Source organism: Gambusia affinis, linkage group LG15 (assembly GCF_019740435.1).
Source record: "Gambusia affinis linkage group LG15, SWU_Gaff_1.0, whole genome shotgun sequence".
NCBI lineage: Eukaryota > Metazoa > Chordata > Actinopteri > Cyprinodontiformes > Poeciliidae > Gambusia > Gambusia affinis.
The window spans coordinates 19316792-19337693 of NC_057882.1; the positions used below are offsets into that span (position 1 = coordinate 19316792).

Here is a 20902-nt window from a genome sequence, read left to right on the forward strand (position 1 = left end):
TATTAATACATATTAAAGGGTTAAAAGATGATTATCTAATGTCCCTGAGGTAATTCAGACTTGACGATAAACAGGGCAGGTTTGGAGACCTGGATGATGTGGTTTGGACGGGAAAATCCTTATGTCAGTCGCTAGAGACTTTACATTCAACTTGGAATAAAAAAAGACTTATAAACATATCTGGAATAATGCCACTTTGTAGAAGGTCTTTTTTTAAGGTGTAGAAGGTATTTTCTATCTGTTTTTGTGTTAAAGCTATTGGGGTTTTTTTTCTGGGGTTTTTTTCTCAGCCAATGGCATTGCATCCTCAATTGTTCAGTTGCTGATATTTCATGTGCAAGGTTTCTAACATAGCTTCATTTCTTCTTGCCCTCCAGTCTCTGTTCAACTTGCTGGAGTTCCAGAGGCTGGTTCTCAACTACTCGCCACCCGCCAGAGTCCTTGATCTGCCTCGCAACCAGAAGGTGAGTTGAAAGCTGAAGTAACATCTTCTAAACTTTGTTAGTGCAGCTGCTCTTAACTGGAGCTAGCAGTTCCTGTGAAGACAGGTGGAGTTCCACAAATCAGAAGGGTTCTGGGTTGTGATCTGGGAATATTGCTTAGGTCATGTTGGCTGAACGTTTCACATCTTGTATCCATGATAGAACAGCTTTCAGATTAAAGTAAATTACTTTAACCACACACTCAGTCTGCCATCTCAGCTCCAGAGAGCAGTCCTATAGGGTCGGCCTGCTGTTGCTGATCTAATCTAATCCACTGCTGTGGAAACGTAATTTGGGGCTGACCCCTCTTCATCTTGACACCCTTCATTCTAATCACTGGTGCTTTACTTACGTGTGAGATTGCTGGAGGTTGTTAGTATGTTGGACTTACATCAGCAACGCCGGCCTCTCCCTGATCCTCACTCCCTCATTGGAGAAAAATGAGACTGTTTGGTCCGCTTTAAACTGACCACAGTTTGTTTTCTCAGATGATCTGCTTTGTTTGAAATGTAATTTTAGTCTTGTGACTAAAATTCAATTCACTTTTAGCTCCCTTTTAGTCACCTTTAATCAAGTTTTTCTCGACTATGTCATCCGGCATTTTAGTCAACTTAATTTTTTGCAAATTTAGGAATGCTGTGTTTTTTAATAGTCATTTGCATATTTATTGGATTTTATCTGATTAAAACAAATGTGTGATATGAAAACCTTAAACACGTATAATTTTGTACTCCACAGTCATGTCGCCATGGCTGTGTCTCACTCTCTTGTCTGTTTTGTTTCTTCTTAAAAAGAAACCTATCTTTATCTAAAATTAAGGCCTTAAATTTGCTTTAAAATTTAATGTGGTTTTAAATATGTTAATAGAGGGGCTTAATTTTAATCTGGCATCTTATGTATAAATTCTTTTTCTCATGCGACTTTTCTGCCAGGTAAAAGTTTGAGTCACATGCAGATATCTTTATTGTGTTGTGTGGTTGAGGCTACAGCTAAATAGCTGCTAATATAACCTTGCTACCTTTTCTGCATCCATCATCGCTTAGTGCAAATTTATCACCACTGGCTCTCTTCTGTTGCCAACCCATAAGATGCTGCATGAATTATGTGGGGGGAAAGACTGGTAAGTCTTAACCCTTGTTCAGTCTTACGAGGGTTAAGATTGTAGAGAGTCATATGCACTGTGAGAAAGACAAAAATGTCCCCAGAAAACTCTCACCGCTTGATCTACGAGCAGCAATTGGTTTGACACAGACTCTGAAGTCAGAGGTTTCATCTCACAAGAAGTACCATTTCTTTCCTTAATAGTTTTCTATTCCTACAGGCAAAACTCCAAATCACAACACATGATCGAAAAGCACAAATTTTCTTTTCCATTTCAAATTTTAGTGAATCCTGTCATACTTTTAGTTTCATAGATTTTAGATGTTAATTTATTGATTTATTTTTTCTCCTGCTTGTGTTGCAACAACCAGGAGCACAGAAATCTGCCCTTTATGCAAGAGCTGAGGAACCTGTTCTCGCTCATGGTGGGTTCCAAGAGGAAATACGTGGATCCGTCCCGGGCAGTGGAGATCCTCAAAGACGCCTTCAAATCCAGTGAGTCACAGCAGGTAAGCCTCTTTCTGCAACGACCTGCTCACCATAGCAACGTGCTGTGCAGCTGCCGAGTCAGAGATCAGCGTGTTAATGCTGTTTGTGTCTTTTGAGGGGCAACAGGTTTTAAGCAAACTTGAGCCTTGTTTCAGATCAGATATTTTGAATTACCATGGAAACCACTGTAGGCATCTTCTTGTAGTGTTTGTGTTGCTTTTTGATTTTCTTGTAAGAAAAGTTTTAGCACAGCCTTGAAGACTTCCACACTTATCTCATATTACAAAAGCAATTTTAGCTTATTTGATTCTGATACCCCTAAATAAAACCCACCAATTGATTTCAGTTTAATTATATGGAGCCAATTTGCTTCAAATTCCAAACTACTTTATTGATCCCAAAAGGAAATTAAATGATGTTGTAACTCGTATAAATTGAAAATTCTTCAAAGAATTGTGTCGCTTTATAAGGCAATAAAATCTAAATAATAAACATAAATATGTTATCATGTCAGCCCAGCATGTGGATAGCTTCAAATTCACTAACATACCAGTTTGATCCCATTTTTGTAAAATGCAGGGAGGCCCAGTTTATTATTTCAATTGTTAAAAGAAGTTATCCATCTTACATAAGCCCAGTTTCAAGGAGTCAATAACTTTCCAGAAATCCTTCCCTCGTCTTATCGACATGTGGTGACAGTGGGAAGGAACAACTTCCTTCAAACAGCATTAGGGTCAGCTACAAGCTTGTCTGCTTCATGTCTTTGTGCTTCTCTATTGGAGCAAACACACTTAACCTCTTTAATCTAGAGACTATTAATCTTCATCCCCTGTGAACTCTTCCACCTTATAGGACTCTTCATCATTGAATTTGACAAACACGTTAAATGCGCATAACTGTTCATTTTGCTCCTTGCTTGGCCGTTTGTTCTTAGCCAGCACTTTTGCAGAAGCAAAGTGAGGTCAGCCTTCTGGCCTCTGCTCATCAGTCTTCTCTCTCCCGTGAGTTTTAGCCACGTCTGATAGGCACTGACCCAAATTACCGGTTGCTACTGACAACTAAGAGAGAGGCCTCAGGGAATGTAGGTTATCTGTGAGGTTCGCCAGTCTGTGAACTCCTTGTCAAAAACGAGTCGTCTTATTTCGAAAGCTGATGGAGGTTGTATAAAGCATAGGGATTGCTCCGGTTTGATGGTTATAGGGGTAATACTGAAAATGTTTACCTGTGTGTTTGTGTGCTGTTTAACAGCAGGATGTAAGCGAGTTCACCCACAAGCTGCTCGACTGGCTGGAGGACGCCTTCCAGATGAAGGCTGAGGAAGACAGGTAACCTGTCCTTACCGTGGCGATGGATACTTCCTGAACCCTTTCACATGTTGTCACGTTATAACCACAACATTCATTTTAATTTTATTGGGATTTTATATGATGGACCTCTGCAAACTTACTCATGAAATAAAATACATTAAAGTTTGAGGACATAAAGTGACAAACCAACTATTTGCTGTCTCATTTTATGCTGCAGTACTCTTCTGACTCCAAACACACACCTCAGTGTAATGAGCAATTACACTGAGGTGTAAACCAGGAGTTGAATTCCTTTTTGCTATTATAAGAAGAGTCAGTGGCGTTTAACTGTAAACAGCAGAGGTGCGCCGGTAAATCGACCACAATTTTTTTCATTTTGGGAGATCGGCCAATACTTGGATGGGAATCTGATCCTATCTACGCCAAAGGACTAAAACCACCCAGGCTACGTCTGCCAGGGTTAAAAACAGTCACCCCGCTGTTGCCAACTTGATGAATTCGTCGCCTAATTATAGACTTAGACAAAAGGGATCAGCCAAAATCTGTATCGGCCTGAAAACTCCAACCTGTGCACCCCTAATGAACACCCCCCACCCCCCAGCTATTCAGGTTTTGAAGATTTAATATTTTTATTCAAACTGTCCCATTCATTGCACACGTATGCTTTCTTTTTATCACTAACTTATTGCTGAATGTTTTAATATTTACCCTGTTTTTCACCTCAAACAAGCAGACGTGGTTGCTAGGTGATTGAATGAGGAGACACTTCATGCCAAGGCTTGTATTTTCTGAAATAAATATTTCTTTTACAGCGTGGGAGAGAAGCCAAAGAACCCGATGGTGGAGCTTTTCTACGGCCGCTTCCTCGCTGTGGGTGTGTTAGAAGGTGAGAGTGAGTTTTTAATTTAAAACATAATTATAGTAAAGAATCAGATATAAAGCAAGATTTGGTGGGGTCTGATGTCAGCATCCACAAAGCAGGCGAGTCCTTGCCCCTAGTAATGAAAGGTGCCCTTGTCTTAATGAGATGAGCTCCATGTAAAACAGCAGAGCAGTTACATTGATCGTGGAAGACCTTGATGGCTGATTGACATTGTCTGTGGACTCTGCTGCTCGTAAAATGTCCTTCAGTGCCTCAAAACTTTGTGACAATGTTGCTAGCTAATTGTCTTTTAAATTCTGGCTTTGGACTGATAAGGCTGTCACAGCTTCACCAGCAGGTGTCACAGTGTTGATAAAATGACAATATAGACACTGATAATTGTTACTTTTTAAGTTGATCCTAAAATGATCCATCACAATACCAGTCCGGTTATGTTCAATAAGAGCTGCAACATCTTACCGCCAGCCTTCAGGAGTTTTGGAAGTACCGGTGAAATCACAGCTTAAATTTCAGACACCAGGTGAAACATATATCAAGAATTTGATAATGTCTTTAAAATTGTTTTTCCAAATATAAGTAAGGTCCCTGAATGATTTCTGCTAGCTTTTGCTTTGTCTTCCAAATTCAAGCTGAATGAAGGAGGAATTTAGCATATTGGGTGAAATGCATTTATGTAACGAGGGAGGGTGTGGCCAACTCTACATCCAGGTGTTTATAATTATTAGACACCTTCTATTCCTCAAGTAACATGGAGAAAGAAGAAGATGAGATTGACTCAGAATAGTTAAAAATTCTCTTTAAGAAGTTGCCAGGTTATTGGGGTGTAGTCGCAGAATGTCATAAGCTGTGTGCTGAGAGAGGAAAAAATGCAGATTAACTGCCAAGGATTTAAAGAGAATCAGCTGTGGAGGTACAGGGAACACGTTCTCTTCCAGCGCTGCCTGATTCCAGAAATGCTAGCATGTTTGGGTGGGATGTTGGAACAAATAATTTTATTTTGCATTATTATTTTATTTTTAGTAATACAGTTGCAACCAGAAGACATAATTCTTCTGTATATAAACATATTTTGAAGAAATTATTAAATGGAGCTGACATATTCTGTCATTATTGTGGCATTTAGACAACAAAAATAATTTCAGTATTTCTAACTGAGCTAAAATAAAGACTATTAATTCATTTTATGTTAACTTCTGGTTTCAACTGTACACATTAAACTCTGGAATTAATTAAATTTGTATCCAGATCAGAAAAAAATGTGATCTGCCATTGAAAGGCATAAAAAGTCAGTTGCTTATGATGGGAAAAAAATAAAAATATTGTCCCTTATCAGAGGCTAGAGTTTTGGACCACTTATACAAAGAAAGTCTGGTAACTTACAATCTGTCTCCTCTGTGTGGAATCCCTTAGGAAAAAAGTTTGAGAACACAGAGATGTTTGGCCAGTACCCCCTGCAGGTGAACGGCTTCAAGGACCTCCATGAATGTCTGGAGGCAGCGATGGTGGAGGGGGAGATCGAGTCCCTGCACTCAGCAGAGAACTCTGCCAGATCTGGTCAGGAGGTAAGAGATGAAACAAGGTGGAAGTTATTTTCATAACTGTGCTGAGGGATATAATGGGTCATCTTTTAATCCATTATGCTGCAGTTATAAATGTCGGTTTAAATCTAGACCAACTGGTTACTGTTGTATTTCTTCTCATGATTTTCTTTTTTTCACTTGCTGAAACTGAACAACTGAAGCAATTGGTTGGGTTGTTTTCCAAAGCCTTTGCTCTTTTTGTGACACTTGTTCTATTTTGGATTTGCCCTCTGCTTTGACACAGTCTTCACTTCACTATCCCAGAGCAGTTGTGAGCAGCTAATTATCAGGTCAAGGTACAGATGGGTACAGCCCTGTGGAACTGGGTGGAGGGGTTGAGGTGGGGGTGAAGTAGAGACGACTCCTTTGACACCATATTGGATCAGACGGTTTCCTGCAAAGCATCATCGAAGTGTAAACCACCAAAAGCAAAATGTATCATCCTGTGTGATATAGTGTTAAATAACTGACAGTTTTTAATACAACCTTTAGATACAAGTATAAAACATGTGTAAGACTTGCAGTAGAAATTGTAATTGTTTACATAATCAAGAAAAAAACATTATTTGTTGAAATGCAGGACAGAGTAAAAAAACAGGGTACTACCATCCTGGACCAGTAGGCGGTGATGACACCCCCATTTAAAGAATTCACATTAAGGCCCAATTTCAAAGAATCAGATACAACCATTTACTGATAGATACCTACATCATTTTCATAATTACTGAAGGTAACATAGTGATTTTGTAGTTTTGTAGCAGAATGTGCCTGGAAAATGCATGATTCCTTCCCTTTATAGTGAGGGAAGGAATCATCATCACTGCTTTACAAACTGAGTTATTACAAGCAGCGTGACAAGTGTTTGGTTTGCTGTGCCTTATATAAAGCCTCCACCTTCATATAAGGGCTTATTGCACTTTAGAACAATACAGCAACTGGTCAACAATCACTAGACAGGCTTCACTTTAACAGGAAACATTGTTGTAGTTTTATATTGTGATCTCTTGTTGCACCCCTATACGTATTTTTTCTCCACGGTAAACTAGCAGGGGAAGAAAGATTTGCAAAATGTCAGTAAACCAAAGCTTCGATTCAGCAGGATTGGTTTAAATCAGACTGCAGAATTCACTGCAACACCGGCGATCATTTTGATCAACGCCAAACATCCAAGCCTGATAGAAAAGTATAACTATAAGTATAACCTCACTATTTTTAAATAATTTGCCACTTACTTTTTATAACTACAGTAAGTTGATGTTTAGTGCATAACTATCAGTTGTGTTGCTTTAAAGCACATAGGTCAGAGTCAACTATATCTTGATTTATTAACCTCACTATCTGAAATAATTTGCATGGAAATTACTTTTTTATAACTACAGTAAGTTGATGTTTAGTGCATAACTATCAGTTGTGTTGCTTTAAAGGGTAATACTAGACTGTTTGCACTCAGTAACAAGGAAAAATGTGCCTATTTTTAAAAAATATAATTCTGGTATTTATTACCATCTCTTTACAAAATCCCACTATTCCTTCCAGAGAGTAAATACACTTAGACATATGCATGTTGTCTTTTATTTTTTACTTTTATTTCTCCTTCAATATACAGCAGCAAAGCGAAATCACCTTAATGTGAAATTTTCTTTCAGCACTGGTTCACGGAGCTCCCTCCCGTGTTGACCTTTGAACTGTCGAGATTTGAGTTCAATCAGGCGTTAGGACGACCTGAGAAGATCCACAACAAGCTGGAGTTTCCCTCCATGCTCTACATGGACAGGTGAGGGTGAAATGTTAATATTTATCATTATTAAACTGTTTGCTGACATGAAGTGTAATTGTAAATAAATCCTGTTCTGTGCTTCAGATACATGGACAGAAACAGGGAAATAACCAGAATCAAGAGGGAGGAAATCAGGCGGCTGAAGGAGCATCTGACGGTGCTGCAGCAGCGCCTGGAGAGGTAAACTCTACTAAAACCTGTTGACCTCTAGCAAGGTCAGCAAAGCTCCCCTAGAAAGCTCTGGGTGGAGGTTTCTCTCTCTGACTGGAAGCTTTCATCATCTTCCCTTTATTCCCCCTCTCCTCCTGCGTTTCCCTCCATCATGGTTCTCCTCTGTTTCCTTTCAGATATCTGAGTTACGGTTCAGGCCCCAAGAGGTTTCCTCTGGCAGATGTCCTCCAGTATGCCATGGAGTTCGCCTCCAGTAAGCCAGTGTGCACCTCCCCAGTGGAGGACATAGACACATCAGCCCCCCCTGGTGGCACGACAGGGCAACAGTTACCACCACAGAGGCAAGTTCAGCTAAAAAACCCGAGGCACATTTCAGCGCGCTGGGTTTTTGCTTGGGAAATATTCATGAGTTTAATGAATATTTGATGGATGGATGGATTTTACTTTTCAGAACACTCAAGGAGAATTAAAATATGGAATTCATTTTAAGCAGGCAAACCCAAAAAAGATGACTAAGCAACCATTATTTCCAACTCTTTTCCAACAGAGTTTTCTATGAGGGTGGAGCAAATGGTTTCTTAGGATGAACTTGTTTGGACACCATTTGGAAGGTTCACACAAAAACTCTGGATTCAGCTCTTAAACACACTAAACCTGCTTGTATTAGCGTTGGTGTGGGAGCAGCCTTGTGAAAACGCAACCTCCCTAAATACTAATCTGTGTGTTATTATGGTTCATTCTAGTTGCACATCTGATAATCAGGAAGGAAAATAACTTGGGTTTTCAATGATTTTGCACATGCACACAAAAAAAAGAAAAAAAGAGTTAAAAATTTTTGGTGCATTTACTGCTGCCGGTCTTGTGGAGGCTGAAAGTTCTCCCTTTTGTCTCTGTTATATTCAGTCAGATTGGAGAAAGATCTCATGCCAATACTGATTTTCTATTGGTTTCAGGTTTATAGCATCTCGTACAAAATACATAAAACAAAAACTATGCCAAGGTATCAAACTTCTAAACAAAGTAAAAAATGTTTTTGAACTATCAACAACATTATATTATTTATTTGTTGTTCTATCGCTAGAGAAATATGGGGCAACATATAAAATCAACACTAAACCTTTGTGACACAAAAAGCTGAGAATTTTATATAAAGTGAATGCTAGAGAACATAATCGTTTATTCAGTCAAATATTTTGAAACTAAAAGATTTAGTACATTTAGAAATGCTATTAGTGATGTTTAGAGCTGGAAAGAGATTATTTCCCATTAATTTCTAAAAGTTCTTAAGCTCAAGTGACGGAAATAACAGAAGGAAGTACAATTTTAAAAATAAAACTGTACATACTACTTCAAAGCAAATGCGCATTTTGGTGCATGGACTAAAATTATGGAACAGTTTTGAATTGATTTATATTAATTTTTTCAACTCCTGATCCAAACAATTGATGTGGAAAAAGGATTAAATCATAAACATTTCTGAGTTAATGACTTTTTTAATTTTATTTTTTATTTATTTTGCTCCTCTTTCATAAAGCTCAGATTTATTAGTTGTTTGTTGTCTTCCCTCCCAGCAGCACAGCTGAGCCGGACTCTGTCCCGCCCCAGGAGAGTTCGGGTCCTGCTTCTGCTCTCTCCGCGGCGCCCCCTGCAGCCCAGCAGCAGAGAGTTCCTGTTCACAAGCCCTTCACCCAGTCGCGGCTGCCGCCCGACCTCCCAATGCACCCCGCCCCACGCCACATCACAGAGGAAGAGCTGAGGGTTCTGGAGGGCTGCTTACACCGCTGGAGGAGCGAGGTGGAGAACGACACCCGTGGTACGTTCCCATCATGGCTTCCTAACTAGAGATGCACCGACCCAATATTAATCTGTGTCGGTACCAATGTCCGAAATAAATTTTAGATCAGATATTGGTGACAATAAGGGCAGATCTATTCAAGCTAATTAAATTTTTTGTTCTCTGAGTGACGTCACTTTATTGTTTATTTTACATCATGTTTAGAATTCCTAGTTGCATTTTCTGAATCATTTAAAAGGTTTGTTGCAGTTTATTTTTCCGTATTTGATCAAGTTAGTGAACCTTTTGTTTTTGTCAGTTTATTTTAAATCGGCTTTTATACAATTAATTTCACTGACAAGTTATGTTGTTGTCTTTTTAATGTTGGACCAAAGTTGTGCAGCTATTGTTCTATTTAAGTGTGTTGTACTGTTGAAGAGTTACCAAATAAATGTGTATTTCAGTGCATTTATGTGTGTTTGAAACATTTCAAGTCAATTCAGCACTGTTTTTCTGTGTCAGATTGGTATCGGTGGATGCTAAACCTCAGATATCTGTATCGGAAGTGAAAAAGGTGGATCGGTGCATCCCTATTCCTAACAAAACTTTATGCTGTGTGTTGCATTAATTTATCACGATATAATAATATCCTGCTCTTCTCATCAGATCTACAGGGCAGTATAACCAGAATCCACAGAACCATTGAGCTTATGTACTCAGACAAATCTATGATGCAGGTGTGTGGAGTTTTATTTTTTAATCAAAACAAAAAAACTCATCAGCTTCATGCTCAGTTTTCTCGTCTGCATTTCTAACGTCTTTGGCTTTTTTTTTTCTCAGGTTCCATACCGGCTTCATGCAGTGCTGGTCCATGAAGGCCAGGCTAACGCCGGCCACTACTGGGCCTACATTTATGACCCTCACCAGCGCTGCTGGATGAAGTACAACGACATCTCGGTCACCAAGTCGTCCTGGGAGGAGCTGGTCAGGGACTCATTTGGAGGCTACCGCAACGCCAGTGCCTACTGCCTCATGTACATTAATGACAAGAAGCCATTCCTCATAGAAGGTACAATCAGCACTGCTGTCATGTTTGACGAACATTTCTAGATTGTTCTTGTATATAAAAAACAACAACAAAAAAACTCCAATGCATCAGAACTTTGGATGCTTTTTTTCCATAAGTCATTAAAAAACACGATCCTCCGACTACTTCCTGTCATCTTCTGCTTCCTGGGTTGTGCCAATGTAACATCCTTTTGATCACATGACTTGTGTGCTGCAAAAAAGTATTTCCATTGCAGCTTTGTGAAAAACTAATTTGGTTGCCACCTCATCCCAGCGGCAAAACTTATAGAAAAAAAACTAGTTTCTTTTCTAAATAGCCATATTTCCATTAAGTGAATTTATTTTCAAAATGTCAAATTGAGTGTTAATATGGTCAGTGGCAACCATATAAACAACTTGTAGCTACTAGATGCTACAAGCTACATCTCCTTACCTTACGGCTACTCAAACCCTCCATTTAATAAAGCTTTACACCTTTTTCCCATATGATGATCAGTACCCCCACTCTTTTGCAGAGGAGTTCGATAAAGAGACGGGCCAGATCCTGAGCGGCATGGACAAGCTGCCTCCCGACCTGAAGCAGTACGTGAAGGAGGATAACGAGCAGTTCGACAAGGAGATCGAAGAGTGGGACACCATGCAGGCCCGCAAGGCCCAGCAGGAGAAGCTGGCTCTGGCTGCAGCAGCTGCGGCTGCAGCACTGTCCAGCACTTCCACCTCCACTTCTTCTCCACAACCCATGAGCATTGAATCCAGCCCTCCAGATAATTCTGGTAGGCGCCATGAAGCTCATCAGAGTGGATTTGAAATTAATGCTCATTAGGAATTTATTAAAAGATTTTTACCTTATGCAGTCTGTTCGCTTCCTTATTTCAGGGTTGTTGGGTTTTTTTTGCTAAGCCAATTCTTTCCTGCACTCTCATTTATCTGTTGATATTCTGCAGTAGCCCAGCAGGATCCGGAGTACCTGGAGCAGCCGTCGCCCACAGGCGACTTCAAGCACCTACAGGAGGACACGGAGAGGGCCATAAGCAGAGCGGCCGCAGAGCAGGAGGACAGGAGCCCTGAAGTCCTGCTGAACGCTGTATGTATGGGCTGCAGGACGGTGTTGCAACTGAAGCTTCTAGGAAACATCTCGTTTCACCAAAACGTTCCATTTCAGGTCCTCCATTTAATGCACAACGTCAGAATGTCAAAGAGAAAATCCACTATCAATACAGACCTTCACACACACAGTGTGTGGGTTTTAATAACCAGTGTTTCATCAAATTGGTTAAATAAATACTCAGCAGTGTTCCTGCACAGCATTGAAATGTGTGGAATTTTTTTTTCTTTTGATTTTCCATGTCTGGCTTGGTGGGAAACAGACAAATGGAAACTCCTTTATCCATAGATTTCTATTTGAACAAGTCTTTTAGTTTTTGCGTTCCATGCTGAGAATAAAACAAAAATGTTTCTGACCAAACCTCAAATTATGGTTCAATAAATCAAAGGAAATAACATCATAATTGTATTCAGATCTTTAGTTTTTACTCTGGTTTTAAAGTTAAATAAGAAAACATTTTCCTCTTATATCGAGCTGTTTCACTGAACCTCTGGCTTTTAAATTGGGTCTGGATTAGATGGTAAAACATTAAAATTGTTGTTTTGCAAATGTTCGTAAGTAGAATAAGGGATTTGTACTCAAATAAATAGTTTTATTTTAAAGACTCCACAAAATATACCTGGCATAGAAGTGGAGACAGCTGCTGCAATTTATTGTAATCATTCATGTCCCTCAATTAATAAGTTTTTTTTAGCCAAAGCAAAATAGATGTAGGTAGAAAATTGCATCGTGTGATTCTTAGTTTTTTTTTTTTGTTTTTGTTTTTTACTGTTTTTTACCAAACTTTCAGCAACTGTTATTTTTTGTCATTTGCTGAATATGAATCACTTGCTGTAGTTATTTAGCCTAATGTTCATTTTTTGTAGATTATTACATTTTCACTCTTAAAAACAGCAACATACTGAAGCTGGAAGGCCTGGCACTTCAGTCATTTTTCAAAGAAAACCTTAAAGTTAATTTCTGAAATGGTTAATTGTTTTTTAACCACCTTAATTAACAGCATTTAATGATTAATGCATATCCAGCTCTGCTTATGCTTTGTATTTGAATTTTCCTCATTTTCCCCAGTTTTGCTCATCATTCCAGATTTTCTAGTTGGAAAACAGTGGATTTTCTCTTTGTTTTTGTTCCAGCTACTGTTTGCAACACAAGCAGATTACAACATGTTTCTATCCACTGTTTGTCTTCAACACTAAAAGAATAATGTATAGATATTTAACAGCAACGCGTGTCACAAGTTCCAGACCATTATAACGTCTAATAAAAAGTGTATAGCACATGCAGCTTTCACTACACTCTGTATCCCCGGCAGCCATATTTGACACTAACATTCACAGCTGTTTGACGAGCCATTTTAAATCCTGCACTATTACTGATGAGGAAATATGAATTTTCAAATCTGAAATTAGGTTCATCTGCCCTTTCAGTTTTTATTGGGCTGCACCTGAAGATGTGTTCAGATTATGAGAGCTGCGTTCTTATATTTCACATAATTTTTTTTCCCTCTCCATCTAACATATCTTGTCCTTTCATCTGTCCTTCCTGTTCACCTGTTACACTTCCTCTCCAGTCAGCCCCCCCTCCCTCCACCCTTCAGCCTGAGGCCCAGATGAGCCCCGCCCCTCCCTCTGACCAGGTTAAAGAGGCTGAGGCCCCTTGCCAGCGCACCGTAGAGGTGGCCATTCCTCACGTGGGCACCTTTGTCATTGAATCAGAGGAGGGGGGTTATGATGACGAGGTAGCTGCAGCTCCATCTCAGCTTCTCTTCTGTCTCTTCCTGCTCACAGATGTCAAAGGCTGTTGATTATGCCTCTTCACATGGCTTTCTATGATTCTGAGCTGTACTTTGTTCTGCTGACTGATTCAGGACTTGGCATCAGGCTGAAAACACGCTCTGACGCTAACCCTGTGTTGCTCTATCTGCAAAGCCTTCACATAAAAAATCTCTACTTCAGCCAATCTGCATTTTGGCTCTATGGCAGGAAGCTGTTTGCCTCTCTAGGGGAGTGTTTTCATGTTGCTTTCCTCAACTTTTATGTCTTAGAAGTCATATTCTATCCGGGGCTTTTAAGTGTTTATTTTTATGTTTTTCTCCCCATTGATACCGTGCTAGGACTGTGCTGGTTATGTAAAGTAAACACACAGACACATAGATGCTCGTTCCTCCTACAGCTACTGCCTGAAATGGTGTTGGTGCTTCAAGCTGGAGGTGCAAAGCTGAAAAAAGGCATCAAAGAAGAAATGCTCAGTACTCTCCCTCCACAAAACTTCCACTTTAATTAAAAATGCTCCTTACTAAGGTAGTTTGCTGGGATGGATGTCCACCCTGAAACGGTCAAAATGCTGTTTGAAGGAAGAAGCAAGGAGTTATCATGTGAATAAGTTTGAATGCATCTTATTTGAATGACCTGGCTAGAGATCCCACACAGGATACTGACTTTATGCTCTGAGTTTGTTTTTAAATCTCAGATTTTCTTTAACCCTCCTGCAGTCTTAAGACACAGGATCAATAAGAACCTAAAAGTCTTTTACCCCTCTTTGTGGTTCGGCGGGGTTGCACTGCGCTTTTACAAGGGGTTTTTTTTTGTGTGTGTGTGTGTGTGTGTGTGGTTCTGGAAATTGACGGTCTGACGGGAAAACCCTGTTACCCCATCGTCTGACTGTAACATTTGCCAAGCTCCTACTGAGTGTCACTCTGAGACAGCAGGAAGGTTCAACCTTCATCCGACATCAGTTGCCTTGGTTTCTACACTCCGTCCTTTTTGAGGAATGTGCATCCGGCCCCTGAACTGTGTCCCTCCCTGTCACTAACCGTGCATGCGGTGCTGGCTAACCAATAGCATGCCCTAACTCCTGTAGGCTCTTCTACACTGCCTGAGAGCCATGAAACATGTATATGTAATCATATTTTTACTTGAAGGGTATTTTATTTAACATGGTTCCTGCTTTCTGGGTAGATAATGATGACCCCCAACATGCAGGGTATTATTATGGCCATTGGCAAATCCAGCAGCATTTATGAAAAGAACGGGCCTGAGGCAGCCTTTTTTAAGGTACCATCTCTCCTTCTACCTCTCTTCATTCCACTGTCTCTCACTTCATACAACCATTCACCTCCTGTTTTATGATCATTTCTGCATCACACAGTAAACTCATCGTCGTGACTTAATTCAAAATGTGGAACTGATATAATGATTTATTCCACCCAGAGTCATGAAAGTTCAAAATTCAGCTTCTCGGAATATGAGAATATTACGTACAATCTTTTTTCTTTTCTTTTTTTTGAAATTGAAATGCTGAAATATTGATCTATTGAGAAGGTTTGATCAGCTTGACTGATCCATTGGGTCAGGAGTCTCAGTACTTCATAGAGTCTCTGTAAGGTCAGACAGGTTTGCTGTGCATTGGGCAGTGTGGGCAGGTGCCAAGTCCTGCTGAGTGGGGGGAAAAAAATCAATATCTGCATTATGCTTGTCAGCAACATTTCCTGGTGGCTGCTCTGACGTTGGCCTTGATAAACTTGATTTCTAAAGGTGTTTTCACACCTTATAGTCCGGTAGACAAGGATTGATAGGAGACCAAAATGTAAGCAAAACGGAGTGGCGTCAAATTTTAGCGGTTTTAGGATTTCTCTTTTGTCTTTGGTAAAATACCATTTCTCCTGCTAGCACTTCACCTGCACACTTGTTTTTACCTAGAATGCCATGCGCTATTGTCCACTTTCTGCTTTTGGAGCAGTTTCCGGTCCGCTTGGCATTTACACACATTCCGACGGCACTGGCTTTCACTGCAACCAAACCAAAACCTTGGTTTGTCGGCGAGCCAGAGTTTTCTTTTTTGGTCTATTTAAAGTGGACGAAACAGGTCTGGTGTCAACGCACCCTGAATTAAACACATTTACGTTCATCTAAAATAAGAACTTTGAGGCAATCAGCGACAGTTTTGTTTCTCTTTAACTCATGTAAGACAGTTCTAGTGTTGTGTGGTTCAGGAGTGGCTCGACGTAAGGATTATGCAGTTGGAGGCCATGTTATCCGTTTTAATCAGTCCGACAAAATATTCGAATTCTGTAAGAAACTGAATTTTGAGGACGGCTGTTAACAAACAGAATATATCACTCCGTGTATGATTAATCTATATTGGTTTCACTTTTTGAATCTAATTTCTGAAATAAATTAGCTTCGGGATACCTTAATTTATTGAGATTCACATATAGTCTGCACCATAAACCTCTCAAACCTTTAATGGAGATGAAATCCTTAATGTGAAACACACATTTATATTTGATTCTTAACAACTTTTTTAAATAAAAAAAAAATGTCTTGTTTTAAAATGCAGATCTTTTGCTGATTTTAAGTCCATATAGTGTCTTCTGTAATTTCTAGGGGTGTGCCGAGAAGCTGGCTCCAATTTCCTTATTTTTGGGAGATCTGCAATTGGTTGATTAGTGAATCAACAAATCAGATTTTATTCACCGATCTTGTCACAAAAGTCTGAAAATCAGCCATTGTCGCCTTTTGCTCTGCCATGAAAAATGGCATATGTGCAGTTAATAGTCAACCCGCTGTTGCCAACTTATTAACTTTTCAGACCAAACAAAAAAAATCTGTATCGTCAGTCCTTGTAAAGATCAGTGATCGGCCAGAATACTGCAATCGGTGCACCCCTAGTCATTTCCCAAAGTGGACTAAATTAGAGAGAAGCGGTGGCCACCTGCTGTGTTGAGCTTGAACCCTGGATGTTCCTGTGCTTTGTCTCCGTTCAGGCCATCAAGCTGGAATACGCCCGTCTCCTACGGTTTGCCCAGGAAGACACGCCGCCCGAGTTGGACTACAGGCTACACCATGTCATCGTTTACTTCATCCAAAACGAGGCGCCCAAAAAGATCCTGGAGAGGACTCTGCTCACACAGTTTGCGGACAGGAACCTTGCCTTTGACGAGAGGTACGCAAGACTGTTCAGGTCCATGCTTTCAAATGTTATTACACTTTTCTAAGATCAGAACCGTGCAGGAGTATTCAGACTTTTCCATGCATTCTCACACTACAACCTCAAAGCTTTGATATATTTTGTGAAGAGACAGACTAACACACTGATTAAACATAAGATACTTTCCGTCATATCTCACCGAGCTTGGATAAAGAAGGAAGCTGGTAGATGCAGGTTTAATTTAATAGAATTTTACCTAACGTGTTTTTGTTGGCGTCCTGCAGAGGGCAGCAAAGTCCTTAATTTTGTAGAGCCTAATTTTTGATTTGTCAGCATAGGCAACATTTTCATGTTTACATGACCATTTCTTTTTAGATCTAAAGCAATCTAGAAAAACCACATCTATAGAGATGTTTTATCTAAATATTTTTATTTTAAAATGATTCACCCCCCTTTTTATTTCGGCATTGTTAAAGTCATTTGGGGGGGTTGTGCTTAACTAGCTCTTAAAAAGTTTTCCACTGTGCATGTTGACCTCAATCCATATTCATGAGTACAAAATTGATTTCTCCCTTCTCCTCTATTTTGAGCAAGATAATTAGATTTATGCGTGCATGTGACCTCAATAGGAGCCTCCGGAGGAGCGTTTCACTTCTCCTCTCGGCAGTTAACAGTGATTCATTAGGCCGTGTTAGGGCCTTGGGGCAGCGCCGACCATTTCATTTGGTATAGTACCTCACCATGACTCAGCGTCTCGCTGCTTACACCGCTTCGTCTTCCTTTCACCCCCACCTTCCTCACAGATGTAAGAGCATTATGCAAGTGGCGCGCGCTAAACTGGACCTGATTAAGCCTGAGGAGGTCAACATGGATGAATATGAGGTGAGAAGTGACTATCTTTTTTTTTTTTTTTCCCTAAGATAAAATAAGAAGGATTTATCCCATTTTGTGCTCTCAAGTTTGCACAATCTCACCGTTTCACATTGTTTGAAATGACAAAAAAAATATTCCTGAATACCAGCCATCGATTTGATACAAATATATAATATACAACTAAATTTAGTAACACTTCATGTGCTGAATGTGCTTGGAGTGATATAGGAGATTTTCCACTTGTTGTATACCGAAGATTTTAAAGTCAGGATAAATACGGAAAAATCAAAAATGAACGAATGAGGGAGAAAAAGTTTGTGTTCAATCTAATTCCATTATCTAAAGCTAAAAATTAGAATATCTGAAAAATAAATGGCTTTTTACTTTGATTTAAATTTAGTTTTGGTTTGCCATTTCACAGCTTCAGCCAACCTGGTTATCATTGTGGTTTTTGTGATTAAATATAACCCAGTCTAGATTTTTCTGTGCATTAAAGACTTTATGTGATCTTAATTAAGGATTTTTAAAAATAATTATTAGTTTTGACAGCTATAATTGAATAACAATAGTACATACAAAACAAGTGAATGCAGACTCGTAAACAGCAATATTGATCTACAAAATAACCATTTGGATAAACACAGAGAACAACAACCGAATCTGACAGAAAAAAAATAAAATACAGATTATAACGGATTCATTCTAAATACAAACATAACCAAGTGTCGTCACAACAAAATTGAATTGTTTAACTTTAGGATACTTTTTTTTCTATCCTTGCTAGCTGTTTTTTATTCCTCCCTTTTTGCTAATATTACTTGTATTGATCAACATGGAGTCACATGGATATTCTGGGAGTCTGATTCAGTGTTGGACATGCCAGTTAGATCCTCCACTGTATTTTAAAAGAATATTTTCCATCTTTGTTTTCCAGAAATCTAATTTGCTTGAACTTTTTTTTTTTTTTTCCCCTTTGGCAGATGTGGCATCAAGACTACAGGAATTTCCGAGAGACAACGGTGCTGATGGTGACTGGTTTAGAGCTGTTCCAGAAGTCAAAGTACGTTCAAATGCTCTCTGATATCTCTCTGACTTCTTTGTAGTGAACCAAAAAGCAAAGCGGCTGAGTTGGATATGAGTCAGGGTTCAGTAACTGTCACCGTATGCTTCCAAATTAAAACGCTAGACTCTAAGATAGCATCTGTTTCAGTCCAAACGTGGAGAACATTTTGAAGTAATTGATAAAATGTTAAAAACGGCTAATAAGATTTATTTTCTGAAAGTCTATGGACGACTGATGAAACATTCTCAACAGTTTGCAATCTCTTCTGTCATTCTGCCTCTTTCTTTTGTCTTTTATTTTGTTCTTTTTTTCTCATTCTTCTCTTTCTATCATTCTTTTTTTCTGTTTATCTTTGTCTTTGGTTCTATCTTTTTGCCTTTCTGCTTATTTTAGTTTGTGTTCTTTCATTCTTTTTGCCTTTCTGTAATTATTTTTGTCTTTGACTTGTTTGTTTTCTGTCTTTTCTTTCCGTTTCTTTCCTTTTGTCATTCTGTATTTATTTTTCTCAAATTTTTCTTTCTCTTTCTTTTACTCTCTATTTTTTCTCTATTTTATTCATCTTCTTTTTATGTCCTTCTGTCTCTTTTCCATCCCATCCGGGGTTTTGTCAAGTTGCAAATTTAAATCCTGATCTTTTTAGGCTTTTTAAAAAAAAAAAAATGCCAGAAATATATGTCAATATTTTGTATCTATTCTTCAAATTCTTTAATTAAAAAGTACAGACAGTTCTTGAGTTTACCTGTTTTAGGACAGAATATAAACCTGAAGGTCATGGGACCGTTGGAGTGCTGGGGTAGAAAATCCTCTGATCAGCCATCACCAGCAAAATGTCCCGTCCCAGTTTCTCCTGCAGGGGGCACAGTTTCACAGTCATTGCCTCTCCCAGTTTGATGGCAGTGCAGACCGGGGTCATTGAGTTCTTCGCTTGGATCTCTCTTTAGTTTCCACCGTTTCTCTGATCCAGCGTTGTTATCTGACCGGAGTATTTCTGTGTGTGTGTGTGTGTGTGTTCCTGTGCAGCTACGTGGAGGCCCTGATGTACCTCATCTACTCGTACCAGTACAACAGGGAGCTGCTGCTGAAAGGCCTGTACCGCGGACACGACGAGGAGCTGCTGGGTTATCACCGCAGAGAGTGTCTGCTGGTGAGACGCTTTCCCTCCGTTTCACCCTTCGTCCCTTTTGGAATATTACCGCAATCGAAGGACATTATCTTCTCCCTGAAATCTGCGTGTGAAGTAGTTCATCCCTCTGATCCCCGCCTTCTCTTTGTTACTCCCTTTCCTCTCTATCAGACCTCCGTCGCTAAAGTGACTCAGCAGAAACTAACAAAGCTGGATGTTTCCCCCCTCAGCGATGAGCTTGGTTTCTATAATCAGATTGCATTCACTGAGATATTGCTTTGGCTTGCTTCAAGCCCACAAAAGATTCCACAGAAAGTTTTTTTTTTTTTTTTTTTTTTTTTTTTTTTTAATCTGATACTGACTGATGAAAATCCTTTCAGCGTCGTGATGTGAGCCTCTTTTCATTTCTCCCCCACAAACCAGCCTGCACTCCGGTATTATTGGTCAGGGCCAGCGTTTTTTTTTTTTCCTCCTCAACCCGATCCATTCCGTCCTCAGAACCTCTTCTCTCTCTTTCTCTCTCTCTCTGTCTTTCTCTGCTGCTGCTGCTGCACTCGGTAACCTTACACCAGCATTGTGCTCATAATGTAATCATTGTAGTGGGAATAGGAAGCAGGAGGCCCAGCAAGTGTAAACACATTGCCATGAGACACAAGCGCGTCCTCAGCTAACCTCTGTCCGGCCGGTCAGCTCAGATCCCCGGCCAGAACGCCGTCCATGCAGCTGTTTACCTTCACCTCTTGTTTTAATTGAAAACACAGCTAACGTTGACACAGTTAATGGACTTGGACGTTTGGCAAATCCAGCCCCGCAGCTCCCAATTCCAAACTGGCTTGCAGGAAGAAAAAAAAAAGAGAGAGAGAGAGAAAAAGAAAAGCAGGTCGTTCCTCAGAGAAAGAGGTCAGCGAGTTTGTGTGTGACGACAAGACGCTGCAGGGCCAAGAACGGAAAGGAAAAAAAAAAAAAAGCTCGTATCTGCATTCAGGCAAGGATTTCAAGACCTGCTTCAGACCCAAATCTAATAAAGGAAATGAAAAACATCTCAAGGAGGAGACAAAATAAAACGGGGCTTAGAGAGACGGGGAGGGAGGAGAAGAGAAAACTGCGAACATTAACGAAGTGAATTGGCCACGTTTTCTCCTGCGTTCTTCAGTTGCTAAACGTTCAGATTAAATTT

At 39.7% G+C, this 20902-nt stretch overlaps 1 protein-coding gene across 7 annotated transcripts in view; it reads left to right on the forward strand.

Annotated features, from left to right (window-relative positions):
• The window catches only part of usp25 (ubiquitin specific peptidase 25), a 31867-nt gene that overhangs the window by 8700 nt on the left and 2265 nt on the right, over window positions 1-20902 (forward strand). The window contains exons 6-24 of one of the 7 annotated variants that reach the window (XM_044140773.1): window positions 378-464; window positions 1955-2092; window positions 3324-3397; window positions 4192-4265; window positions 5673-5824; window positions 7489-7616; window positions 7704-7799; window positions 7967-8131; window positions 9362-9603; window positions 10231-10301; window positions 10405-10633; window positions 11148-11405; window positions 11577-11716; window positions 13308-13475; window positions 14695-14790; window positions 16503-16681; window positions 17470-17548; window positions 18520-18599; window positions 19623-19746. In XM_044140773.1, the coding sequence (XP_043996708.1) occupies window positions 378-464; window positions 1955-2092; window positions 3324-3397; window positions 4192-4265; window positions 5673-5824; window positions 7489-7616; window positions 7704-7799; window positions 7967-8131; window positions 9362-9603; window positions 10231-10301; window positions 10405-10633; window positions 11148-11405; window positions 11577-11716; window positions 13308-13475; window positions 14695-14790; window positions 16503-16681; window positions 17470-17548; window positions 18520-18599; window positions 19623-19746 (2580 nt within the window). Of the gene's footprint in view, window positions 1-377; window positions 465-1954; window positions 2093-3320; window positions 3398-4191; window positions 4266-5672; window positions 5825-7488; window positions 7617-7703; window positions 7800-7966; window positions 8132-9361; window positions 9604-10230; window positions 10302-10404; window positions 10634-11147; window positions 11406-11576; window positions 11717-13307; window positions 13476-14694; window positions 14791-16502; window positions 16682-17469; window positions 17549-18519; window positions 18600-19622; window positions 19747-20902 lie in introns of all 7 variants that reach the window. The other 6 variants (XM_044140771.1, XM_044140772.1, XM_044140774.1 and 3 more) reach the window with 6 other exon arrangements.